The sequence below is a fragment of the Mobula birostris genome, chromosome 14 (assembly GCF_030028105.1).
Source record: "Mobula birostris isolate sMobBir1 chromosome 14, sMobBir1.hap1, whole genome shotgun sequence".
NCBI classification, from domain to species: domain Eukaryota; kingdom Metazoa; phylum Chordata; class Chondrichthyes; order Myliobatiformes; family Myliobatidae; genus Mobula; species Mobula birostris.
In genome coordinates, this window is record NC_092383.1 from 52158494 (window position 1) to 52177420 (window position 18927).

General features: G+C 38.6%; 1 protein-coding gene across 4 annotated transcripts in view; it reads right to left on the bottom strand.

Moving 5' to 3' along the window:
• ilrun (inflammation and lipid regulator with UBA-like and NBR1-like domains) overlaps positions 1-18927 on the bottom strand; it is a 130326-nt gene that overhangs the window by 26993 nt on the left and 84406 nt on the right. For all 4 annotated transcript variants that reach the window (XR_011889091.1, XM_072278537.1, XM_072278539.1 and 1 more), the window contains exons 3-4: positions 9435-9632; positions 8742-9070 (exon numbers count right to left, since the gene is read on the bottom strand). Coding sequence is in view for 3 of the 4 variants with exons in the window: in XM_072278537.1 (XP_072134638.1) it covers positions 8742-9070; positions 9435-9632 (527 nt within the window). In the remaining variant the exon portion in view is untranslated. The remainder of the gene's footprint in view (positions 1-8741; positions 9071-9434; positions 9633-18927) is intronic.

An 18927-nucleotide genomic window follows, 5' to 3' on the forward strand; every position in this document is an offset into this window, starting at 1 on the left:
ATTCCAAGCTCATTTTTCATTTTTCAATAGAAAAAATTAATATACTGGAAAATTTGACAATAATCCAGCTGAAACAATAGTGAACAGATTTAGAGAATTTTTCATCCAATTCAAGTGAGTTCTCTTATTTTTAAGAGAAATTGTGAAAAGTTAAGTAACATACTTGAAACATACTTAAAACTGCTCTATTGATTACTGAAGCACAACCTCCTAATATAAATTTAAATCAGTGAGTTAATTTTTCAAACTCATTCAAAATAATGATAATTATTAATGCAAAGAAAATGCTCAGAAGTCAATAAAAAAGGCTTCATTACTTCTCTACTATGGACAGTTACCAAATATCCACGTAACTACCCAAATTATTCACCTAGAGTCTAACAAATAAGGTTCGGATAAAATAACAAAAGGCTAACAAGAATTTTTTTCAATCATCACAGCAGGAAGTTAGAAAAGCCCCCAAGGTTGAAATGCAAATTTTCTATTAAAATGGTTCTAGCTGGGTTTTTCACTGGGACTCCAAAGCAATGCAGTCCATTCATTTTACCACAGAATGAAGCTCTATTCTCAACTGTTCTATTCTCAATGATAGATGGGAATTAAAGTACTTCCTCAAAGGCCAATATTTAAAAAAAAATCATTCAGATGATTTGTTCCACTTCAGCATATAATCTAGTAAACAACTATAAATCAAAACTAACAAAAGACTAGAAAATTTCTAATCTATCCTCCACATAGCACAACAGCACCTTGAGAGAGACCGGGAAACTGGGTATCGTGGGGATGTGAAGAACGTTGGTTGTGGTGGTGAAACAGGACACACACAGAATTAAAGATCCAGATACCTGTGTGCTCTAAAACAGTTATACTGTTTTAAAAAACACAAGTATCTGTCCTGAACCAGCATAAGAAAAAAATCAATTCAAAACCAGCACAATGACTTGGGATTATTCTGGTCCAAGCTTCCTGTCATAGCTCTCACGCAATGTGTTCTTTACAACTCTTTCTATTATCAACTTTAACTTCTTTATACCATCTACTCAATGACCAATCAACTAACACATTACCTAGCAACAAGAAGATTTCTCTGCCAAAATATACTTTAAAACCACAAAGAAATCATGTCTGGCAGAGATACAAGGTAGTAATTTGAGTTCTCTGAAAATAGCTGAAGCTTCACTCACTTATGATATTAGAAACCCTCCATTTGATTTCTGCCTTGTATCTTGTTGCCAGTCATCAATCGCCCCAAAGAACTGAGGCAATTCCAACTTCTCATTTGGCATAAGTGCAATGAACACTTCTGTGACATTCTGTAATGTCAAGCACACATAAAATTATGGTTCAAAGTTACAAATAAAAAATTCAAATAAGTCACCTTTTTCAAAATGCACAGAAATGAGTGATGGACTAGAAATTTCACAATTTCCAGATTTCCAAAATGTTATTGCATATACTTGAGCCTCAAATTCCAACATAATTTAGTTGTATTGACAACTCCTACAGTACACTTATCAATCCAAATAAATCCTCCTCCCAATATTTCCATCCAAACCAAATTGTCATCTTTTTGAAGCTCACATAAAATAGACCTCTCAGCTGTGAATCTATTACTTGGTTCTTTTTCAGCCTTCATATATAATCACATTTACTGCCTAAAAATTTTGTCAAAATTGGACTTCCATCTAATCTAAATTTCTCCTTGGAGGCATAAGTTTTCTCAAAAATACAGCTCCCTCCTATCACACTATTTTATTCTAAAACAGAAGGGAAAACAGTAGTATTCAGCTGCCATCATGTACAAGATACAACAATCACAGCGTACCAGGGATGTTATGTCATACAATTATATGTGGATAAACAGCAATAATGAATATCGTCAAAACTTACATCTTCTTACATCATCTCCATTCTGCCTCACTTCTTGGAACAACTCAAAATATCAAATGCCATCCATCTGCATGCAAGCTTCTAAACAGCTATGTGTGTAACGAAGTGGATTTCAAACTATTTCAGCTTTTTGATATAAATCATCAAAATGTTATTTTGCATGGTTCCCAGCATGGAAATAAAATCCTCACTACTTCCCACTCAATGTATTGAGTAACCTAAATCATTTAGATCCTGCCAAACAACTCAAACACGTGCAACTGTGTTTTTGATTTGATTTTTAGCTGGTTTGGCACAACACTGTGGGGGCTGAATGGCCTGTTCCTGTGCTGTCCTCTTCTATGTTTTATCACTATCCACATCTATTGAAGATTAAAGGCCGGTGCTTATGCCGGTTTCCGTAGCGTGAAGCGACTGAGAGTATGAGACTCCCCCCTCGCCCCCCCCCCCCGTTAGGACGCCAGTCTATCACGAGGTTAACCCCCAGCATTTTTGCCGGTACCCATTCTCAGCTAGGCAGACTGGAGCATTATGTGGTTAAGTGCCTTGCTCAAGGCCACACACGCTGCCTCAGCCAAGGCTCGAACCCACGACCTTTAGATCGCCAATCCAACGCCTTAACCGCTTGGCCACGCGCCACACTATCTACATCTATGGAGCAACAAATTTGGCATTACCTACCTAGACAAAAAAATCTAACTATATAATTTCTCATATTCGTAGTTCTGAATTTTCATTTACAAAAATTATAAATTTAATGCAAAAGTAATATTCTTTTCACTGAAAAACCCCTTCAATTTAAATAAGATAGCAGTCAACTCAGAGAAAAGTAGAATTTTGATACTTGATGCATACAGAGTGGTAATCTTTGTCTAGGTGCCCGTAGGATGCAAAAGGAGACTATTTTGAAAAGGAGCTCCTACCCCTTTCTCCACAAAGATCTCATGAACATTAAGCACAATTTGGTTGAACAGCAATGTCAATAGTCTGCCAACAATAATGCTCAGCAATTATCCAGAGAATTAGCCACATGGTTGAAGTACAAAAAACACAAGTGGCATTTGCAAAACTGTAGCACAGGAACAGTAAAACTTAGTTTAGTAAAATGCTAAGAACATATTTGAGAGCAGTAAAGCTAGTTCAGATTATTCAGAATGGCAGGAGAAAGAGGGACATGAGTAGAAAAATTAAAAGACAAAAATGGAATGAATTTGAATGTAGTAAACAACAGAATCAGACTTCTCATCACTAACAAATGAAGTAGAACTGCAGTACAATGCAAAAATATGAAATCACAAACTATGAGAGCTTCTATAGATTAAGTTTACAGATTGTCTTAATGCAAGTACATTTACAAAATCCTAATACCAGATACATCCTTACAAGTCAATAATATCTTGTTAGAAGCAACTCTGTTTTGAAAATCCTGATGAATGTGGTGAAAGATAGCATTTCTCAATGCTATTCACAGTAAAATTACATTAACAGATGGAAAGCAGAAAAAATATTGCTATCAGAACTCATTACATTGCATCACAGGTGAGTTTACATGATTCAATTAAACATCAGCAACTCCTGTGTAACCAGTTTAAAAGCACAATAAAACTCTTAAAGAAATGTGAATTTATATAATGAATTAAATTGTGTCTCGAGCTGGAAACTACTATGAAGCATAAAGCATCAAATTTATTTTGCATTAAATATTTGCATTTAAGGAAAGCTACAATTGAAAGTTCAGTCAAAAAAATCTAATTAAAAACTTTCAAATTACTGATCTTACTTTTACCAACTTTATGTATCGGGTTTGAATATTTACAGACTACCTGTATTCGCAATGATGCACTGTGCTGCATGATCGTACTGTGTGTACTCGAAAGGTGTTCTATAGTTATATAAAAATTGCTATGCTGTCCACTTACAATTACAATATGATTACAATGCACTGAATGTTATAGAGTTACCAAAATTGTGACATGCATTAAGTAAATTAAAATTAAGATTTCATGCTGAAATATTATTAACATGGCAATTATTACCAATTACAATAAACTGTTAGAACTGTTCAAAATGTTGAAGTTACAATCAAGAACTTTCTTCGCTCAATCCCAGCCTGCTTTTTCCTCACTTTCTTTATGATATTTATTTGAAACCAAATTCAGCTTCTCTAATTCTTGGTATTATTTCAGCTATTTCTCAATCCTTTGGTGTGTGAAATTTTAAAAAAACAGCAGCCCATTTATTCAGATCCCAGAAATTTCACTGCACCAGTATCAGCTTGCACTTGCAGATGTGGAGAACAAGACTGATTGAGCTGAACCAAAGATGTACTTTATTTTAAGACAGAGAAGAAGATTGGTGAATCCAGGTGACTTTTGTGTTCAATCACCCTTCCATCTGACGACGAGCCGCAATGTGAAATGTTGATTGTTCATTTCCCTCCACATAGGCTGCCTGAACTACCGAGTTCCTCTAGCATCTTGTATGTTGTTCCAGAGGACCATTGGTGCAGGTGTTGTAGATATAAAAATAATGATAGGGGAAAACGTAATGTGATATCAGTGAGAAGGGACTGGAAGACAGATGAGATGAATCCTTCACAGGAAAGGTGGATGGGGGAAATAAAAAGAAAATGGACCAAAAGGCTTAGATGTGAAAAGGAGCCTAAGTTCTTATGGGCACAACCACTGGGAGCTTTTAAAAAGTTACCCTAATAATTACTTCCTCAGATCAAACACCAATAAATTCCTTCAGTTCTGATGTGGGGTTGTCTCCCTTACAAGATTCTGGCCTCAGGTCAGTTCTTCATGGAAACACAGAATGTATGAGGGAACATTATTCTGAAGAACTTGAACAAAGTTTTCAATATAATCTCTCCAAACTAGATCAGAGAAATAAGTAATGATAAAGACGGGCACAATTTTTCCCATTGTTCACCTGGGGCACAACAAAAACCCATAGGTGATATTGCCTATCTATAACACCATTTGCAAATGCACATTGGAATTATAATTTCAAAATTAACTTGCATTTAATTTCTTTGAATTAAAATGCACAATTGTTTCTGATGAGTTACTGCAATTCTCCATGTATCACATTACACTGACCTCTAGTAATTGTTCAATTAAACCAACTTTTTAAAGTTCAGTTAAATTTATGAAATTTGCACTCTAAACCGAACGGAGAATAACACAGAAAAAAAACCTAAAAGGAAAGCTTTAAAAGTTTACTGCCAATTTCAGTGTTGAGTTTAAAGATGTTAAGCTAATTCATCTTCTCTTTTTCCCTGCATGCAATCATTTGTAAAATCCCTTTGTCACAAACTGGTGTAACAAGAACTTCATGGAGAATATCCTGTCTTTTTAAGGCTAGCTGTTCACTGATGGACACACTGGTCATGATCTTTCAAGAATCACTTGATTCTGGCATGGTCCCAGAAGACTGGAAAATTATAAATGTCACTCCACTCTTTAGTAAGGAAGGAAGGCAAAAAGAAAGGAAGTTATAGGCCCGTTAGCCTAAGCTCAGTGGTTGGGAAAGTGTTGGAGTATATTATTAAGAATGAGGCTTCAGGGTACTTGATAAAATAAGTCAAAGCAAGCATGGTTTCTGTAAGGGGAAATCTTGCCTGACAAAGTTCTTCGAGGAAGTAACCAGCAGGGTGGACAAAGGAAAAGCAGTGGATGTCATTTACTTGGATTTTCAGAAGGCATTTGATAAGGTAGCACATGAGTCTGCTTAACAAGATAAAATCCTATGGTGTTACAGGCAATATATTGGCATGGATAGAGGAATGAACGGCTGACAGGCTGGAGGCAGTGAGTGGGAGAAAACAGAGGCCTTTTCTAGTTGGCTGCCAGTGACAAGATGTGTTCCTCAGGGGTGAATATTGGGACCACTACTTTTCACATTGTTTGTCAATGGTTTAGATCGCAGAATTGACAGCTTTGTGGCAAAGTTTGTGGATGATACAAAGATAGGTGGAGGGATAGGTAGTGCTGAGGAAGCAATGCAATTGGAAGAATGAACCAAAAAAATGGCAGATGGAATACAGCGTTGGGAAACGTACGATAATGCATTTTGGTAAAAGGAACAATAGTGCAGAATATTATCTAAATGGGGGAAAGGTTCAAACATCAGAGGTACAGAAGGATTAAGAGTCTTTGTGCAGGACTCACAGAAGGTTAATTTACAGGTCAAGTCTGTGGTAGAGAAGGCAAATACAATGTTGGCATTTATTTCAAGGGGAAAAGAATATAAAAGCAAGGAGATAATGCAGAGGCTTAAGAAGACACTAATCAGGTCACACTTGGAGTACTGTCAACAGTTTTAGGCCCAGTATCTCAGAAAGAATATGTTGTCATTGGAGAGAGTCCAAAGGAGATTCATGATGATGATTCTAGGAATGAAGGGGTTAGCATATGAGGAATGTTTGGCAGCTTTGGGCCTGTACTCACTAGAATTCAAAAGAATGTTGGGGGGGGATCTCATTGAAACCTACCGAATGTTGAAGGGACAAGATAAGGTGGATGTGGAGAGGATGGTCCTGTGGTGGGAATGTCCAGAACTAGAGGTGACAGCCTCAAAACCGAGGGGCGACCTTTTAGGACAGAGGTAAGGAGGAATTTTTTTTTTAAACCCAGAGAGTAGTGCATCTGTGGAATGCTCTGCCACAGACTGCAGTGGAAGGGAAGTCCATGGGTATATTTAAAGTGGAAATTGATAGTTTCATGATCGGTCAGGGCATCAAAGGATATGGCAAGAAGGCATGTGTATGGGGTTGAGTGGGACCTGGGATCAGCATGATGAAAAGGTGAAGCAGACTCGATGGGCTGAATGCCCGAATTTTGCTCATATGTCTTGTGGTCTTATTATCAACAGAACTATGTCCAATTAATTATACACTCCTCCAAGCTCCAAGTATGATAAACCAAGCCTGTGAACAGATTTAATCCTGCTGTTATAGAAGCAGTTTACATTTTTTTTTACCAATGCAAGTTTCCTCGTTAAAATAAGGTATTTCTTTCATAATAGCCATTGAGTCGACCTGATTTCTACCATGCGATGCATATTATAATTCCAACATGACGCAAAGATTTCGCTGGCAAAAACCCTCAGTTTGGGAATAAATCTTAAATTGAGGATGAACAAGAGGGGCTGAATGGCCTCTTAGAAATGTGTATTTCAGTATTTTCTTTGTAGTATTTCCTAACTTGTCCAAAAATGTTACAGCGAATGATCGTTTTACCCTTATAACTAATTTAAATGCCAAATTTTAACATTGTGGCTACAATATATTTTAATGAATAATCTATGCAAGACTAATCTTTCAGTAATACTTGTGCAGGTACATGTCAGCTGATGCTCAAGGCTCATCTTTGCCAAATATTTTCAACTACATATTCAAGTTTCAAATGTTATAATTCTGGCAGAGAGATGCAAAAGATTTTACTTCCTTATTCCAATTACTTTTAAAAAATAACCTTTGCTGCACAACTTGCTTCTTAAGCTCATCCCCAAGTGGTCATGATTATTTTAATGAGCAACAATTTACAATGGAATATTGCTCAAGGTCATCAGATACCCCTTGTACCTCAATCAGCAGCTTTATTCACATGCAATGCTACACTGAAAAAATCCTCAGTAAAGAAAGGACTTCCTCCAACCCCTTGTAATATGGTGACTACATCATGATTAGGAACAGGAATTCCAAGATTTTTTTCCACCAAGAAAGTTACTGGCATTGTTTCCTCAAACTAATGTTGACCCAGCTGAAACAAGGAGTGAAGACTAGAAGTTTGAGAGCCTCTAATTATTTGAAATGTTTTTCTTATCTTGCTTCAAGACATTCAGGACAAGAGTGAAAAATATTTCTTCATTTAAGTATTCCACGTGAGTTTTCCCAGTATTTACCATGTCCAATGGTAAACGAGGTGAATATCAATATTTATAATTTGTGATGGCGACATTCTATGGTTTTATAGGTTTGTCACACTTCTGTACTTCAAAAGACAAGTTCAAGAGCACTTAAGTGTAATCAACAATTGGAATAGTAGCTGATAGATCACAGATGATCCTGAACCACACCACAATCTACCAAGGCTTGATAAGAGAACCAGAGAAAGAAGATGAAGCAAAATGGAAAGGGGTAGTATAAGAAGGAAAATTGACAAGATACAAAGTTAGAAAAAGACAATTAAGAATTAAAACATTGAAGCTTAAATTATAAAAGAGTTCAGATATTTTATTTTATTCAAAGAACACTATTAACATACATCTGTGTTCTTCAGAATTTAATAAGCAAACACTCTCTGAAGCAATGAATGCAAAACATTGTTCACCCATCACTATCAGAAAGCTGTACTCAAAGAATCATTTCAAATTTTAGGTCATGAAAATATTAAATTTGTCATCATCCAGGGAATGTGTGGGGTAGGATGGAGCTATGGGGGGAGGGGTGGGAGAGGGAGCTGAGAAAGCTTACTGACACAATGCATACTTGCAGTCCAAGAAAAGAGATGAATTTTTTTTTTAGAGGAGAGAATGTTTTGAATAGATTAAATCCAGTTGCAATAAGTTTACAGTACAAGATAAGAAACGCTATCAAATTTGAATGCAACCCCACTAATCCAGCAATTGCTTCAGCAGTTATGGTTTACTTTCATTACAAGTTAAAAGATAGACAGCCTTCTGTAGTACCCTGCCTGGAGAATGACTTGCGACAGGGGTTTTCAGTGGTTCTTCACAAAATAAAAAGGAAAAGCTCGCTCCTCACACCATTTCTAAAGTCACTCACACATGCATATAAAAATAGAGATGGGGCAATCAAAATAAATCAATCATTCTGTATTTACCTGACTGTAAGTCACCACAGATAAGTTGCTAGAGTGACTGTTAGGGGAGATATTTACAGAGTTCTGCGACAGTCCATTTTGATCTTGTTCATTTTGGTCTTCATTTGGGGCCCATGCATTTTTACTAATGACATTTGTACTTTGGCCCCCAGGGTCCTTCACACTGTTGTCATCAGATTGCCGGTTTTTCTGTGGTGAAGCGAAAGGGTTAAAATTGCCTTCAATCTTGCGACAGGGTTGTGAAGAAAATTCTGTTTCAAATGAAGAAAGCTGCTGTGTAACTCCTAAAAGGCCTCCGATTTCTACACTCAGAATCACCCAAATCACATCTGAAAGTGACACAAAATATGGAATCATGGTTAGCTTGGCAATTTTTTTTTTGCAGCTGAAGTGGTCTTTGTACACAAGCCTAGTGCTGAATTCTGTGACATATTTGCTATTTAAAATAGAGTTCCTGTTAACAGAAACATTTTTAAAACCATACTCGACATAGCATTTAGGACACAAGCAAATACCAATTAGCCAAAAAAAAATTACTTGTAGATTACCCTCTATAAACAGAATTAAAATCCGAAAACAATGCAATAAATTGTTCATAATCTCAGGTTCATTGGCCACATACAATAACCCCACATTTCAAGAAGGCCTCAATTTACAGACCAGGTACATTCAGGGAGAAAGGCGAAACATTACCTCCAAAGTAAAGCCCCGTAGCTGTGCACATGCGCCATTGCCCCTGGTACATTGCAGGCGTAGTTGGACTTCGCATCTGAACACTGACATCGGTAACTTCCTGAGGCTCCAGTGATCGCACCATCACCATATTAACATGACCAAATTGATCCCCTCCTACGTATTTCAAGGACACACCAGGAGGCCATTGCTCTGTGCCTAGGAAAAAAGATGAAAAGGATATTCAAACTATTCAGTCTGAACGAAATTCTAATAAACTGAAATAAATGCATTAAAAATAATTTTGTTCACAAGCCACAATAAGATGCAACAGAATGAAAAATCAAGCACACCAAGAACAAATTCAAAGAGCCACAAAATAAATGTGTGTATCGATAAAGGTCATTCACAGTTTACAACTTCAGCAGTATCTGCACATTTACTTTTAAATGCAGCTTTTTTCTTTGAGAAATTAAAAATATTCTTTACAGATGCAGTTAATGCAAGTCATCAGTAATAACCCGCTCTCAAATCATGGAACAAATTTAATCAGCTCACAATTTTCATCCATAACAAATATCCATTACTAATGGTAGCCCACCCAGAAGGAACCCTCTCAACAGTCAATATTGAGTCAATACTAAGAAATTGAATGTCAGCTAATTTCCATCAAACAACTTTCACAGTTAACAATATTCATGATTAGTGCAACTGGTTACCAAGCACCTTTTATCAGGTCTTTTCAGTTACAAACACCCTTTGCCAGACACCACAAACTCAGAGCAAATATTGCAACTGGACTGCCATAATTTGAAGTTCAAAAGGAACAGATTGTGGAAATTTCATGTCCCTGTATCTTTATTCACTTAAATCAGCGGTCCCCAACCACCGGGCCGCAAAGTATGTGCTACCGGGCCGTGAAGAAACGATATAATTTGGTGATATGAGTCAGCTGCACCTTTCCTCGTTCCATCATGCCCACTGTTGAGCTTGAACGCACGCGAGGTCATTACACATGTGAGATCATTACCCGCGCATCATCCATGTCAGCACGGGAAGGAGATCAACTCCTCGAGCTTGCAAATGACGACAGGCTGAAAAGTATGTTTGACATAACATCTCTGCCGGCATTCTGGATCAAAGTCAAGGCTGAATCTCCTGAGATAGCCATGAAAGCACTGAAAACATTGTTTCCATTTCCAACATTTTTCTGCGAAGCGGAGTTTTCTGCAATGAATGCAACGAAAACTAAACTGCGGAATAGACTAGACACAAGGAACCCCCTTCGAGTATCGCTGTCTCCCATCACCCCTCGATAGGACCGTCTTGTTGCAGGAAAACAAGCCCAGTGCTCCCACTGATTCAGCGATATTGGTGTGTTGCAATGATTTTATATGTTCATACAAGGAAAATATGTGCTGTGTGTTTAATATCCAAACGTTACTCAAAATGTAATGATGTTATTGACTTATAAGTGACTTATATAACCATTTAACAATTACAGCACGGAAACAGGCCATCTCTGCTCTACTCTCAGCTAGTCCCACCAACCTGCACTCAGCCCACAACCCTCCATTCCTTTGCTGTCCATATACCTATCCAATGTTTCTTTAAATGATAATATCGAACCTGCTTCTGCCACTTCTACTGGAAGTTCGTTCAACACTTACTTCAAGCTCCCCTGATAATTGACTTATCACTACATTCATGCGAGGAAAATATGTGCTGTGTTTAATATTAAATTCGTTAGATAAACCCTTTTAAAAACGACATTGAGTGTATTAGCCACTTATCACCTATATTCCGGTCGTGATTAACACCCCTACCCCCCCCCGAACAGAATCGCCAAAAACGATTTGTAGAAAAAAAAAATCAGCAGGTACACGCATGCGCACTGGTGCCCACGCAAGGCTTCATGGTCATTGTAGTCTTTCTCATGGTAAACACAACGTATTTGACTGCTACTCTTGTCCGTTGGCAACCTTACCCACCCCACCCCGGGTCGGCTGGTCTGCAAGAATATTGTCAATATTAAACCAGTCCGTAGTGCAAAAAAAAAGGTTGGGGACCCCTGACTTAAATCGCCAAACCATTTGATAAAGTTGAGTGGGAAAATAAAGTACAGACTTTCAAAAACTGAACGGAAAAATTTATAAACAGTAGTAGGATAAAAGTGACAGTTCTCAAAAACTCAACATACTATAATGGCAGTGCCAATAAATACATCAACTTGTCCTCAGCTGTGCCACTTAATACTTTTTGTCCTAAATTTGAGATACCTAAGACCAATTATGTTATCCATAGTTCATCTTATACTCTCTTCCAGGTCAGAATGTTATGGGTTAACATCCCCACCCAACAGGCTGGAGAACAAAAAAAATCTAGGTTGAGGGAGTGCAGACTATCAGAGATATCACCTTCTCGAACAATATTTTGAACTGAGATTGTGTCTGCCTTCTTACCCAGAAGTAAACCAGGCTAAACTCCTTCCCATTGACCTTTCCAAAACCTCTCTTATTCAATCATCCAGTTATTCATACTTGGCAGTAAAGTTCACTACAATAGTGATAGCACTCAAAAAGTACATCGAAATGAATAAGGTACTATATTCCACATTTTTCTGATTTGTAAGCTGCCAATAATCAAAAGCTCACATTATTAAGCATTGGCAATGGAATAAACAATGTACGGGAATGAAACAAATTGAAGCTACTGACTTGATTAGAGTTCGCACCCTTTGGTCATACAACTTTGGGAAATGTCCTAGAGATTATGGAAACATGGAGAATGGGAGAAAATTCATTTCAGCACTGCTAATTGAACAAGGGGACTATGTTACTGTTACCCTTTATATCAGAAAATCCAATTAAAATGTTCAGTAACAGATAACTTCAAATGCTTTGCAGATTTCCTTGGAAAATAGATTTGATTTGGCTTGCTTTATAAATGCCGAAATAGCATTATCCATTCCATTATTTACACTGTACTCAAGTCTAATATATATCAAGTGATATTTCAGCATCATGCTACAAAATATCACATGGTTCCATACACTGTGAGTGTAGTAATTGCTTCGCCTTGCACCTGGACAGAAAGTAGATGCTTGAGTACAAGGATCATTTATTTATTTAGATACTATGCAGAATAGGCCCTTCCAGTCCTTCGAGCCACACGGTCTAGCAATCCCTGGTTTCATTCTAGCCAACCAAATCACAGGGCAATTTACAATGACCAATTAACCTACCAACCATTGTCTTTGGACTGTGGGAGGAAACTGGAGCACCCAGAGGAAATCCACGCAGTCATGGACAGAATGTACAAACTCCTTACAGAGAGCAGCTAGAATTGAACCAAGTCACCTGAGCCTTAAAACATTGTGTGAACCACTAACTACCATGTCACCAACTGGAAAGATGAACCACCAATTTCCATTACTATGTTTAAATATGCCAAAACTTTTGGCCACTAAAACATCACAACTAACTGCACATAATTTACTTAGATCTATTACTCTGTCTGGGAAAGTTAATTAGGATTGCATTAGGGCACTCTAAATAGCACATCTTGGCTTCACCATCACACTAAAATGTTGATGCAATCAAGGAGGTGGTATGAACAAGGGAAAAGAATATAATGAGGTTTAGTACAACACCAGTCATGACCAAAGCTTGCTCAATATACTACTTATAAAAATATTTACAATGTTAAGCAACAACCCAAGGGCAATTAAGTTAAGAAACACATTATAGAGTCTGATGCAATGATCTTGCTGAACACAAGTCTACATTCTCCGCTGTGATCACACCCTGCTGTCTGGTCAAGACAGATCTTGCTGTGCTCAAGGAATCAAGAACTCCAGCAGTATGGTCTTTTGCTGGGAGGGGTTCAAAAGGCACAATGAATGAAACCACACATGTAAACACGAGGAAATCTGCAGATGCTGGAAATTCAAGCAACACACATAAAAGTTGCTGGTGAACACAGCAGGCCAGGCAGCATCTCTAGGAAGAGGTACAGTCGACGTTTTGGGCCCAGACCCACATGTAGTTGCTTTAAAAACATCAGCCAAAGAGCTATCAAAACAAATGTCTTCTAATTATATGAATACAAATGTAAATATTTAGCAAAACCACACTTAGTGAATGTTTCACCTGTACACTTGAAACCCACATCGACATAAGGAAATCTGTAAACTGGTTCCGTGTTCCAAATGCAGAAATTCTAGAATCATTTTGCTTCAGTGGAAGTTGTGACTGTGGGCTCGATTTCGACATTTAAGAGAAGTTTGGGTAAGTACATGGATGGGGGTGCAGGAAGGGCTACGGCCTAGGTGCAGGTCACTGGGGCAAGGTACAATAATATGGCATGGACTAGATGGGCTGAAGGGCCTGTTTCTGAGCTGTAGTACTCTAATGACTATAAGTGCATATATGCAGGCAACTCCACTGGATTTGTACTTACCAGCAACCCAAGTTGATATTTGAGCAAAATGAAAATTGCTTTTGGTAGAAACCAAGCTGCTCAATTTTTTTCTTAATTGCCCTTGATTGACATGTTTATGGTAGATAATAATGTCCGGTAGCCAATCTTTTTTTGAGCAGTTCCCATGAGAAGCATTTCACACACAGTCATGATTTTTTTTTAAAAGGCAAAAATCAGAAATAAAACTGACAGTACTAAAAAGTCAGCAAATTAGTCAGCATACAGTGGCATGCAAAAGTTTGGGCACCCTTGGTCAAAATTTATATTACTGTGAATAGCTAAGCGAGTAAAAGATGAACTGATTTCCAAAAGGCATAAAGTTAAAGATGACACATTTCTTCCATACTTTAAGCAAGAAAACTTTTTTGTTTCCATCTTTTACAGTTTCAAAATAACTAAAAAGGAAAAGGGCCCGAAGCAAAAGTTTGGGTACCCTGCATGGCAGTACTTAGTAACACACCCTTTGGCATGTAAACGCCTTTAGTTGCCAGCTAAGAGTCTTTCAATTCTTGTTTGGGGGATTTTCACCCATTCTTCCTTGCAAAAGGCTTCTAGTTCTGAGAGATTCTTGGGCTGTCTTGCATGCACTGCTCTTTTGAGGTCTATCCACAGATTCTCGATGATGTTTAGGTCGGGGGACTGTGAGGGCCATGGCAAAACCTTCAGCTTGCGCCTCTTGAGGTTGTCCATTGTGGATTTTGAGGTGTGTTTAGGCTCATTATCCTGTTGTAGAAGCCATCCTCTTTTCATCTTCAGCTTTTTTACAGACAGTGGGATGTTTGCTTCCAGAATTTGCTGGTATTTAATTGAATTCATTCTTCCCTCTACCAGTAAATGTTCTCCGTGCCACTGCCTGCAACACAAGCCCAAAGCATGATCGATCCACCCCCGTGCTGAACAGTTGGAGAGGGGTTCTATTCATGAAATTCCGCACCCTTTTTTCTCCAAACATTCCTTTGCTCATTGCAGCCAAAAAGTTCTATTCAAAAGGTTCGAAGGAACATCTAAACAAGCCTGATGCATTTTGGAAACAAGTCCTGTGGACCGAAGTTAAAATAGAACTTTTTGGCCCATGCAAGACGGCCCAAGAATCTCACAGAACTAAAGCCTTTTGCAAGGAAGAATGGGTGAAAATCCCCCAAACAAGAATTGAAAGACTCTTAGTTGGCTACAAAAAGCATTTACAAGCTGTGATACTTGCCAAAGGGGGTGTTACTAAGTACTGGCCGTGCATGGTGCCCAAACTTTCGCTTTGGGCCCTTTTCCTTTTTTGTTATTTTGAAACAGAAAAAGATGGAATTAAACAAGTTTTCTTGCTTAAAATATTAAAGAAATGTGTCATCTTTATCTTTATGCCTTTTGGAAATCAGTTCCATCTTTTACTCGCTTAGCTATTCCCAGTAATAGAAATTTTGACCAGGGGTGCCCAAACTTTTGCATGCCACTGTATTTGAAAGAAAAGAAGAATTAATGTTTCAGGTCAAAGGCCTTTCATCAGAAGGAGAAGAAAAGGTTCATGTTGTAGAAGAAAGGTTGAATAGAGGAAAGGGAACTGTTCACAGAGTCAAGCTCAAGTAGCCATGGGGATAAACTGTATTGGTTATTTGTTCAATTGGTAAATGAAAGTTAGGACAGAAAAAAAAAGGAACAAAAAGAATGAGAACAGGCGATAACGGAGAACACTGACAAAGGAACATGAAAACGTGAAGAATACAGAGACTTGACACAAGAGAGTGCAAATGAAGGTGCAACCTGCTGCATTTGTGGAAATAAATGGACAACCAACATTTCAGCTTGAGAGCCTTTTTGTGGGGTGGAAGACAGGAGAGATGTCTAGTACAGAGAGGTGGTGGAGTCAGGGCTGGCAAGTGATAGGTGGATGCAAGTGAGGAGGTGATAGGCAGATTGAAGAGGGAAGAGTGGAAACAGCAACAGAGACTGAGAGGTGAAAGGTGGAGGCAATAAAGGGCTGCAGATGACAGAATCTGATAGGAAAGTGGAACATGGACCCAAATAAGAGAGGCAGGTGGGCAGATGGTAACATTAGGGGGAGGGGGGCAAATGGGTGTCAGCAATGACAGATGGAGTGGGTGCCAGAGGGGAAAGGAGGACATTAAAACAGGGTGGTGGGGAGGTGCGTGATGAGGGAACCCCCCCCACTCCCCCATCTCATACCTCCCTTTCACTTGTTTATACTGGCTCTTTTCCCTCTGGACAGTTAATCTTGATGCAAGTCTCAACCTGAAACTTCAGCCAACCCTTCCCTCCACAAATGCTGATTGACTTACTGAGATTCTCCAGTAGTTTGTTTTCTCATGAGAAATTTCATGCCATGTTGTCTTGCACTGTGGCTGCCTGACAAGGTAGGGTCCAGTACAGAGACTTTGACTGATACTTGCAGCCTCTTGAACAGGTCTATCAGCACCAATTTAAATTGTAAATAATTCGAGTAATTTTGATTTTTTAGTTGTGTGGTCACAAAGGTCATCAAAGGTAACACAAGTTACCAAAATGACCTTTTGCTCCAATAAGCACATTTTCTTATTGCGCTAAAAATAAGTCAGTCATAACCATGAACAGCTCAGCCAGTGAAACTTACTACTATAGCCCCACAATATGTCTTGAATTGGTACTACATGTTGAAAGCTCGTAACAGTGACACTGGTAGAAATAAACAGTTCTGTCAGTTTAAGCAACACACCCACAAAATGCTAGTGAACGCAGCAGGCCAAGTAGCATCTATAGGAAGAACCTTCCTATAGATGCTGCCTGGCCTGCTGCGTTCACCAGCATTTTGAGGGTGTGTTGCTTGAATTTCCAGCATCTGCAGATTTCCTCATGTCCGAGTCCTGTCAGTTTCTGAGGTTCGGGGGTTTGAGTTAATGACTTACATGGGTGAAATTCAAGTACAATTTTTTCCCCCTCGATCTGAATACTGGCAAGCCCTGCAAAGACTTCAACAGTTGAAATAATTTTGGAAAATAAACAAAACATAATTTTTTTTAAGAGATTCATATCTGAAATTTGCAGTTCTAGGATACCATTTATCAATCAAAATCGCGTATTATTTCTCTGCCACATATTGATCGAGCATAGCATTGCTACTGTTTCATTTCTTGAATTCAGTTTAAGATATACAGGTTTCCCCCGCCATCCAAAGGTAGAGCATTCCTATGAAACGGTTCGTAAGCTGAAATGGCGTAAAACGAAGAAGCAATTACCATTTATTTATATGGGAAAATTTTGTGAGCGTTCGGACCCAAAAATAACCTACCAAATCATGCCAAATAACACATAAAACCTAAAATAACAGTAACATATAGTAAAAGCAGAATGATATAATAAATACACAGCCTATATAAAGTAGAAATACTTTTCCACAATCATTGCCTGAACTGTTCTCTGTGGCGAAAATCTCACGCAAGCACTCACCTTTAAGCTATGAAGCTGCCAAATCATACTAAATAACACATAGAAATACACAGCCGATATAAAGTAGAAATAATGTACGTATAGTGCAGTATCACTTACCAGAATTGGGACAGCGCCGAGCACACTGATGGTGTGTTAGACTGAGTTGTCAGAGTTTGGGTGGTGCAGTGGCCCCCCACCCTCCGGGCAGCGAACCGACACCGATCCGTGAAGCATACAGGGGTGCAGCGGTAACCGGGAGGCACCCAGCACATCTTTAAGAAAAAAGCCGAAATAAACATGCTAATTAATTGGGTGCCGCCTGACACGTAATTAATTAGCATGTTTATTTCAGCTTTTTTCTTAAAGATGTGCTGAGTGCCTCCCGGCTACCGCTGCATTCTCCGTGAATCGGTATCTGTCCCCGGCCTGGGGGTTGGGGTGGTGGGACACTGGGGTGTCATCTCATCATCGTCTGTTTCCATTAGGGCAGGCAGCTCATCTTCTCCTATCTCTACCTGCCTCAATGTCAAAGGTCGAGGTTCGTCGTCTGATGTGGGAGGCTTGAAAAATGACAGTACAGTATGCTTGACTGCTGAGCCTCGCACATTTTTCTATCATACAGTTCTTTGTAAGGACTCAAACCATCTTGCAAATATGCCCTAAACTGACGTACCCTTTCAAAATTAAAGTCGCACTTTATCATTACCCATTCGGTTTCGATTGTTATCCTTTCCTCTTCCAATTGCATCAGCTCTTCATCTATCAGTTCTTGGTCATGGGATGCCAAAGCTCTTCAACATCATCTTCGTCAACTTCCACAAACCAAACTCACTTTATCCTTACTTCATTCACCATGAACGAAATGCTTAATTATGTCTAGTTTTATGAGTGTAACACCCTTACAAGCTCTTTCAGGCTTTTCCGATACCTTAGAACTCACCTTGCTAACGGCTGCTCACAGGCATGTGTTTAAGCAATGCCGACGAGAATGCCGTTCCGAATCCGGGGGACAGCAGCTGCTCGGGGCACGCGCTGATTTTTATCGTGCACTGTTTTTTTTTCACGCGCTGCCTTTTTTCATAACAGTAACAGTAAAAACACCTGTTAGCGAAAACAACCTACAACTAATGTAGGTCTTTCATAGCAGTGAGGTTTCATAAAGCGAAGTTCGAAAAGCGGGGGACACCTGTAACCATATTTTTTGTTATTTTCAAAGACTGAAAGCCTTCCTTAAAATTACCAACTAGCTGAGAATAAAATTCAGAAAGGAATTTAAAAATGGACAGAAATTCACACACTCATTCAAAGTAAAATCATTTGCTCATTTCATGTAGCAACACAACAGTTGCACTCAAAGAAACTTGGTTGGAAAATGGTAGATTCAGATTTAGATTTATCACAAGTTCATGACATACAGTGAAATGTCTCAGAAGTGCTGGGAGCAGCCTACAAGTGTTGCCACACATCTGGCACTAACACTGCATGCCAACAATACATGGCAGAATGCAAAAAATACCAAGCAACAAAAGGGAAATAAGTCCCGCAGTAACATACACAAAATACTGAAGGATCACAACGCAGGTCATTAAGTATCTATGCAGAGAAATCAACAGTTCAT